At 44.8% G+C, this 9,237-nt stretch overlaps 2 protein-coding genes across 2 annotated transcripts; both read right to left on the bottom strand.

The window, feature by feature from the left end:
* Positions 1-4,704: 4,704 nt before the first annotated feature.
* On the bottom strand, positions 4,705-7,950 carry LOC120744290 (protein NYNRIN-like). Its single transcript, XM_040048579.1, has one exon. The coding sequence runs from the start codon at positions 7,918-7,920 to the stop codon at positions 5,950-5,952; it is 1,971 nt and encodes a 656-aa protein (XP_039904513.1). The 5' UTR covers positions 7,921-7,950; the 3' UTR covers positions 4,705-5,949.
* LOC120744291 (uncharacterized mitochondrial protein AtMg00860-like) lies at positions 4,705-8,635 on the bottom strand. Its single transcript, XM_040048580.1, has 2 exons — positions 5,643-8,635; positions 4,705-5,587 (listed from the first exon to the last, which is right to left on the bottom strand). The coding sequence occupies exon 1, from the start codon at positions 8,611-8,613 to the stop codon at positions 8,017-8,019; it is 597 nt and encodes a 198-aa protein (XP_039904514.1). The 5' UTR covers positions 8,614-8,635; the 3' UTR covers positions 4,705-5,587; positions 5,643-8,016.
* Positions 8,636-9,237: the final 602 nt, after the last annotated feature.

The raw sequence follows: 9,237 nt of genomic DNA, 5'->3' as shown, positions 1-9,237 counted from the left end.
AATAAGGGAAACCTGAAGAAAGTCTCACCCAAACTCCACCAACACATCCATTTTAACACTCGTGGAGATCGGCTACTCGACCACTGCTACACCTCTTTCCGGGATGCGTACAAAGCCCTCCCCCGCGCCCCATTCGGCCAATCAGATCACCGCTCCATCCTGCTCCTGCCCGCCTACAGGCAGAAGCTGAAACAGGAAGCTCCAACCCGGAGGGCGGTGCACTGTTGGACGGACCAATCGGAGTCTGCGCTGCGGGACTGTTTTGATCACGCGGACTGGGAAATGTTTCACGTGGCTGCTAGGGACATTGACGAGTACACAGACTCAGTCTGCGGATTTATCAGGAAATGCGTGGAAGATGTCGTCCCATCCAGAACAGTCAAATCCTTCCCAAATCAAAAACCCTGGATTAACGGAGATGTTCGCGCGGCACTGGCGACACGGAGCACCGCCTTTGCCTCCGCGAACACATCGGACTACAAACACGCACATTACCAACTCCGGAAGACGATCAAAGCAGCCAAACGTGAGTACAGGGACAGGGTGGAGCAACAGTTTGACAACCCTCGGAGTATGTGGCAGGGACTAAACACGATCACAGACTTTAGAGGGAAAACCAGCACACCGCAGACCACGGCCTCTCTGTGTGAGGATCTAAACGTATTCTACGCTAGATTCGACACAGCGAACACCATGAGACCGGACAGTGTGCGCACCGCGGATGACGTCAGTGCGCACACTGTGTCTGAGGAGGATGTGCGGAAGTGCTTCAGGAAGGTGAACGCACGCAAAGCTACTGGTCCGGACGGGATTCCCGGCCGCGTCCTCAGGTCATGCGCGGCTCAGCTGGCTGGAGTGTTCACGCACATCTTCAACCTTTCCCTCTCTCTGTCTGTAGTCCCAGCCTGCTTCAAAATGGCCACCATCGTCCCTGTACCCAAATCCTCCACCATCTCCTCATTGAACGACTGGCGACCTGTAGCCCTGACCCCCATCGTAAGCAAATGCTTCGAGAAGCTGGTCAGGGACTTCATCTGCTCTTTACTACCCAACTCACTGGACCCTCTACAGTTCGCATACCGCCACAACAGGTCCACTGATGATGCCATAGCCCTGACACTACACACTGCCCTGTCACACCTGGAGAAGAGAGACACGTATGTGAGAATGCTGTTTGTAGATTACAGCTCAGCATTCAATACCATCGTTCCCTCGAAGCTGGACAGGAAGCTGCAGGATCTAGGACTGAGCAGCTCCCTCTGCAGCTGGATCCTTAGCTTCCTGTCTGACAGACGCCAAGTGGTCAGACTGGGCAGCATCACCTCATCCCCCATCACACTGAACACTGGTGCTCCACAGGGGTGTGTACTGAGCCCTCTCCTGTACTCACTCTACACCTACGACTGCACAGCCACTAACAGCTCCAACATCATTGTGAAGTTTGCGGACGACACTACAGTGGTGGGTCTTATCACCAACGGTGATGAGACGGCTTACAGGGAGGAGGTCAGCGCCCTGACCCACTGGTGTCAAGACAACCATCTCACCCTCAACGTCGCAAAGACAAAGGAGTTGATAGTGGACTTCCGGAGGTGCAGAGAAGTACACACCCCCATCACCATCAACGGCGCTGCTGTGGAGAGAGTGAGCAGCTTCCGGTTCCTTGGAGTACATCTGGCTGAGGATCTTACGTGGTCAGTACACACAAACAAAACAGTGAAGAAGGCGCAGCAGCGCCTCTTCTTTCTCAGGAGACTGAAAAGATTCGGCATGAGCCCCCGCATCCTCAGGACCTTCTATCACCGCACTACTCGCTGGAGAGCTTTGCAGTTGTAGGCGGTGCTGTTGCCATACCAGGTGGTGATGCATCCAGTGAGGATGCCATTGAGAGCATCCTCACTGGATGCATCACCACCTGGTATGGCAACAGCACCGCCTACAACTGCAAAGCTCTCCAGCGAGTAGTGCGGTGCTCTGAACGGATAATTGGAGGTGAGCTTCCCTCCCTCCAAGACATCTACAGAAAGCGGTGCCTGAGGAAAGCGGGGAGGATCATCAAGGACTCCAGTCACCCCAGCCATAAACTGTTCAGACTACTTCCCTCAGGAAGGAGGTTCTGCAGCATCCGGCCCCGTACCAGCAGACTGAGAGACAGCTTTTTCCATCAGGCCATCAGACTGCTGAACACTTCATAGACACCTCAGCTTCACTACTGGAACTTTAACATTATGCACTCCATACTGTACAGTAATGCCACTGTTTTGCACATGTCTCACTCTGTATATTTTATTTTATATATTTTATATATTTTATTTATTGTTTACTCTATTTAATTTGTAAAATATGTGTACACACACACACACACACACACACACACACACACACACACACACGTAGAAAAACATTTAGTATACACATCCAGAAATGCATATACTATTATATATTGTAAATATATTTATTAATTTCAGATGTAGCTATTCTTGTATTTTGCTTGTTTACATTATTGTATTTTGCACAACTCTGTTGCTTGTGAAGCTCGCACACAAGAATTTCACTCACATGTGCTGTACCAATGTACCTGCACATGTGATGTGACAATAAAAGTGATTTGATTTGATTTGAACACTTTCCAAGAAACATACTTGAAAATGGGTGTGAGAGACTACTATAATGCCCCTAGTGAGCCAGGCAAAGACCTCATATTACTCTGTAATATTCCTGTCAACATTCTTGATATTTATTTCTAATCACCTCTGTCAATCCTTGATATTTATTATTGAGTCATTTGTATATATTTTGCTATTTCTTGCATTTCTTAAATCTGTAACATATTGTATTGTTAAAGATCTTGTCTGTTTCTGTTACTGTATTGATACTGGAGCAACTGTAACCCACATAATTTCATTAGGGATTAATAAAGTATGCTGATTTTGACTCTGATTCAGATGCGTGGCCATCCACGGCTCCCCAAGAGTGCTGAAGACCCGAGGCCACGTATCTTGATGAAAAACAAAAACCCTGTCATGTTTCAACATGCTGAAGTCTCAGTGCATGCACATTTGATGCTCTAGAAATGTGTGAACACGAGGTTCTATGTGGGTGTGTTCCCCGTCTTCCGTCAACATGCTGATGCCTCAAACAACAAATTAAATGCACCGCAAAGCATAAAGACTGTTTGAATATGTCAAAACGGTGGGAAGTCAGGACCCGAAATTCAGACTCGACAGATGGTTCTTGTCATGGATTGGTGCTGTGGCTGGCAGGATGAGGACCCAAACACAGGACTCGTAAGCACAGAGAAGATGAACTCAAACAGGCAGCTTTATTGCACTGTTGATACTCGAAACACAAACTCACGAAGAATGAACTAAGAACTTAAACACTAGGGAAACCAGAAATACTAGAAAACTAGGAGTGAGGTAGCTTGGAAACACACAGCACATAGAGTGGTATGACACGACAACAAACAGGGGAAGACTGAGGCCTAAAATAAGCAGGCAGGATAACTAGAGGATGGGCAACAGGTGGAAACACAGCCGGGACTAATCAGAATTAACGAGACAGGGTTAAAGCAAAACACTGAGCACAGGACACGAGACTACCAAAGTAAAACAGGAAACACAAGACAGGCATGGAGATGCAGAGTTGACCAGCAGGCACAGCTGACAGGGAAGACACAGGAAATGCACAAACATAGACACCGGGGAGACTAGACAAGAAATGTGTAACACAGGAGAGGCAAAGAAACAAAATCCAAGATACAAAATTCACTAAAATACAACTTCGACAGTTCATTCTTGCTCTGCCCTACCAGACACTTACTTAAGTCATCAAGTCAACAAGAGTTAACTGTCTTATGATCAAAATTACATTTAACCAACATGAGTTTATTCAAATTTTATTTGCAAGTCCAGTTTGGGTAATAAAATTAAAGGGAATAAAATAATGCACGGGGATGGAATAAACCAAATGCACATTTATGAAAGACATCCTTACCTATAGATCTACTTTAAGCTTCATTTCCGACAGATTATGATTAATCATATAAACTATTGTAAGTTGGAGATGTGAACCTACTTCCAATTATTTATGTTGTAAACTATTAATATAAATCAGGTCACTTTAACCTTGCTGAACTGAGGTAACATTTTCCTTATGGATGAAGTGGTCTAATCTGAGCTTTGATCATTTGTTGAATGATTTGACAAGCAGTTGAGCACTATTAGTTTTAGTTTGAAAACTAGTTTGGAATAGCCTTGTCATAAATTTTAAGTGAGCAATTTTATAAGACTTAACCATGGAATTAACACGGGCTCTACTTGGTCTGTCTTTTGCACCTTATCCAGGTGTCTGATTGCATAGACTTTGGATCCATGTCAGGTGGTGTCTTGACTCAGTTTTTCTTTTTGACCCAACCATGTATGTTTTTCTGTCCTCAGGGAAAAGTTCTGACAAAAGCTACACCAGAAAATCATGGAAGGTTTGTGAAGGAAACGGTTTCCAGGGCCTAATCCGTGGATCGACTTCCTTCGAGGCGTGGACGTCTATCAGCAGAGAATGTACCTTCACCTATCAGCAGAGAATGTCCCTTAGTCTGTAACACAGTCAAATATATTCTCAAGTAATATTCAAGCATGCCATTCAGCGTGTTAGTACGAGCTCGGGAGCAGCTTGGGAGAACAAGAAAACAGAGACGGCTTCAGGTTGTCTTCCCAAATTGACTCAACTTTATTCACAAGTACAACAGTTTATATAGAGGGTAAAATTCATGAGACAGCAGATTATCAGTTTAAACCAGTACAGACCAAGATAAGGGAGCGTCTTCCTGCCCTTGGGTGAAGAAGCATCCTTTGTATAGTTTATTAGTTCAGATACAATTGTGATTATCTCAGCGACATATTTTCAAGGCACAAAATAAAGAGTTCTTTCATTAGTGAATTCTGAAACAAACCATTTGGCCTTCAACAGGCATCTCCTAAGAGATTTAGAAACTAATGTAGCTGAGGGAGTGATCTCTGTGGTATTTCAACCTTGTACCAGCCTGTGATTCTCACACATCAATTCTTGGGTCAAAGAGAAAAATAACTAAAACAAAGGGGCCTTATTGAATGACAGAGTTTTCCTGCATAATGTCACTATAAAACAATATCCAGTAAATGCTCCCATGGTACTAAAATACCTAACAGTTCCCCTCTTTTATTATTTTTTTTAAAATAATAACTCAAATAGAAAGGAAAAATCACAAATGTAATAACATAATATAAAAAGCAAATCATAAAATGTAATAGTTCACAACCTAATGTTCAATATACACATCAGGAACATCATTGGTAACATCTGGCACATCCTCAGGGTCAATTTGTGCTAATTGCAAATACATTGAAGTAGCTGTACTGGTAGCTATATGGGTTACCATTGAGCGTACACAGGGTATCACACAACAGGCAATAATCATCAAAAACAAAATAATACATGCTACAACTGTTAGAAAGGCTACAATTAGTTCCTTCCATTTTCCAAACGTGTCCTGCATCCACTTGTCTAGCCACTGACCGTGACCTGTATTGGCTCTTAGTTCTATCTGCTCCTGCTCTAGGGGGTGCATAAGATGGTTTATTGGTGGTGTCTGTGTTGCTTTCTACTGATTTTAGAGAACGTGAGGAGTGTACTAGGTGGGTGTCTTGCCAAGTGGAGCATGAGGTATTGTCAGCAAAATGTGGCTTGCAGAAATGTGAACAGGGTTGCAGTTTACAATACAAAATAGTAAATAAAAATCCTAAGGTTAATGCAGTAGATATGATTAATAACCTAAATATATAAAATACACAGTTCTTCAGTCGTCTCCTGGCCTGGTCCCAGGTTCGAGAGACCCCGTATAAGCGTCGTGTGATGACAATAGGCATTTCATTTTCTCCATGATCAGGATGGAATGAGTCTATCTTTATCAGGTTAGACATTGTGTGGTACTCTAGGCTTTCTGTTCCTGCTGGATGTTCGAGTACCTTGTTGTTGTTCAGGTGGGGGATCAAAGGGCTTTCTGAGTCTTGGCTCTTTCAGGCGTTGTGTGTTAATCAGTGATTGTGTGTGTGTAGGTGTATTGAATCCGGGCGCTGGCTCGCCTGAGTCGTCATCTACTTGATCCGACGCCTTAGGTGGTTTGGTGGGGCTGGTCTTAACCCTGCTGGCATGAATCCACTGAGGTTGTCCGTCTGTTAGGATGCTGGTTCTCGTCACTGCAAGTACAGTCTGGGGGCTGGAACACGCGGCCTCCCCGAGTGCCCTTGGTTTTAGCGACTTCACCAACACCGCGTCTCCTGGTTTCCACGGATGGGTTGGATCTGTGGAAGGGAGAGGCTGAGAGAGACAAACTTTCTGATAGTTATTATTCAGTGTTTCTACCAGGTTATGAACATAGTCAGACAATGCAGTGTCTATGTCCCCTTCCAATAGCGGTGCCCCTCTGGAGGCTGACCATGGTGTTGGAAACGGTCTTCCCATGATTATTTCAAATGGAGATAATTTGGTTGCTGCGGATGGAGTCATTCTAATCTCGCAGAGGATTTGAGGAAGTAGTTTGATCCAGGTCATTCCTGTTTCTATCATTGCTTTAGTCAGGCGATTTTTTATGGTCCTATTCATTCTTTCTACAACTCCTGAACTCTGAGGATGGTATGGCACATGATATTTCCAGTCTATTGCTAGAGTTTTAGCACACTTTTGAATTACTTCTGATGTGAATGAAGGTCCTCTATCACTGTTAATTTGGTGAGGTATTCCAAATCTGGGTATTATTTCATTGCACAACTTTTGACAGACTACTTCTGCAGTTTCTTTTGATGTTGGATAAGCTTCTACCCATTTACTAAATTGGTCCACTATTACCAGTAAGTACTTGATGCTTCCTTGTGCTGGCATGTGTGTAAAATCAATTTGTAATGTATGAAATGGGAAATCTGGTTGTGGTAAATGCTGATGTTTTGCTTTTGAGCTACCTACATTAGTTCGTGCACATGTTAGACAGGTTGCTAATATGCGTTTTACTGCGTGTGATGTTTTCTCAATTACAAATCTTGATTTTATTGCTCCTATTACCCCTCTTTGTCCGACATGACTCACACCGTGAAAATGGCGGACAAGGATTGGCAGTAGTGAAGATGGGAGGGCAATCAAACCCTCAAGGTTTTTGTATAAGCCGTCTCTGTTATCTAAGGTACAATCATTACTTTCCCAGTAAGTGTAATCTAAGGCAGAGGCTTGCTCTTGTATGAATTTTAGGTCAACATTTGTTTCTAAATAGTCTGGGAGTGTGACAAGTGGCAGCTGTAAAGGCAAAGATAATACTTCCTTTCTGGGTGGTTGCTGTGAGGCAGCAGCTGCTTTCGCGGTTACGTCTGCAAGAGCATTTCCCACTGCTTCGTCTGTGTCAGCCGTGCTGTGCCCCTTCGTTTTAACAACTGCAATTGCCGATGGCAGCTGTATAGCCTGCAAAAGTCTTTGAACAAGATCAGAATTAGCAATCGATTTTCCATCAGCAGATGTGAAGCCTCTCTGTCTCCACAATGTGCCAAAGTCGTGCACCACACCAAATGCATAACGGCTATCAGTGTAAATTGTTACCCGCTTATCCACATGTAACTCACAGGCGCGTATTAAAGCCATGAGCTCTGCTTTTTGTGCTGAGTGAAATGGTAATGAGTGAGCCTCTAGTATGATGTCAGGCAATGTCACCACCGAATAGCCACAAAGAAATGAGTTGTCATTTGGTTTTGAACAGGACCCGTCCACATAAACAATGACTGAGTCTGGGATTGGTGTCTGCTCTAAGTCTGGGCGTGGTGCTGTGGATTCCTGTATACGTGTCATACAATCATGAACGTCAGGCTCGTCTGAACCATCCTGTCGGTCAGAGGAACACAGCATACGAATAAGTAAGTGTGCTGGCGAATTGGGTGTGCTGCTTGCTTTTATAGTGAGATTAGCTGTTGAAGTCAGTGTAGCTTCATAACCTGAGCGACGTTATGCAGTCATATGTTGTGTAGTTATGTTTGCTAGAATGGTCGTGACCTGGTGATTGGTGTGTAGAATAGTGTCATGTGAGAGTGTGAGCTTCTCGCAGTCCCTTATCATGATAGAGCAAGCTGCTACTGCTCTCAGGCAGGCCGGCATCCCCTGAACTACTGCTGGCAGCACCTTTGAGTAGAAGGCTACTGGACGGTAGCCACAGCCATGCTCTTGGGCCAATACGCCTGCACAGGTTGTGCCGTTCTCTGTGACGTACAGGTGGAACGGTAAGTGGTAGTCAGGCAGACCCAAACAAGGGGCGGAGGTCAGCGCTCCCTTTAATGCATTGAAAGAGGCAGTCATTTCTGTTGACCACAGTATTCGAGGAGGCTTGTCTTTTTTGCAGCATTCACGCAGAATGTGGTCATGAAAAGAACAGTCTGGTATCCACTGTCTGCAATAGTTCACCATGCCTAGGAAGGACAGCATTTCCTTCTGTGTAGTGGGCTTAGGGACAGAGGTCACAGCTTTGACCCTGTCTGTAGTCATGGAACGTTGTCCGTGAGACAGTGTAAATCCCAAATATTGAACAGAAGTTTGACAGTACTGCATTTTCTTTGCTGATGCTTTGTGGCCAGTCTGTTGGAGGTGCTGGAGTAGCATGTGTGTGGCAGTTTGACATAGTTTTTTCACTTTCAGCACAGAGGAGGAGATCATCCACGTACTGTATCAGGGTACAGCCCTCTGGAGGAATGAAGCCGTCCAGGGTAGCACGTACCACCATTGAGAAAGCCGCAGGGCTGTCTACCATGCCTTGGGGTAAGCGAGTCCATGTGTACTGCTTATCTCTATGTGTAAAAGCAAATATCGGCTGTGTGTCCTCATGCACAGGCACTGAGAAAAAGGCGGAGCACAAATCCACCACAGTAAAATGTGTAGCTGTTGCTGGGATAGCTGTCAGTATGCTGGGAACGTCTGGGACTAGAGGTGGCAGAGGCAGAATGACTGCATTAATTTGCCTTAAGTCTTGTGTGAAACGCCATACGCCAGGTTTGTTAGGCTTTGGCACAGGATTGACAGGAGTGTTATATGGAGATACTGTGGGCTTTATTACTCCAGCTGTCAATAAATCTCCTATGATGATGTCTAGGGCTGCGGCTTTTTCAGCGGAAATGGGATATTGCTTGACATATACCGGCTTGTTGTTTTTCAGCTGAGCATGATAAGGTGTACAGT

The sequence above is a fragment of the Simochromis diagramma genome, unplaced genomic scaffold, assembly GCF_900408965.1.
Source record: "Simochromis diagramma unplaced genomic scaffold, fSimDia1.1 OVJJ01000605.1, whole genome shotgun sequence".
Taxonomy (NCBI): domain Eukaryota; kingdom Metazoa; phylum Chordata; class Actinopteri; order Cichliformes; family Cichlidae; genus Simochromis; species Simochromis diagramma.
Note: the sequence above shows the minus strand (reverse complement) of the source record. Positions and strands in the feature narration are given on the sequence as shown.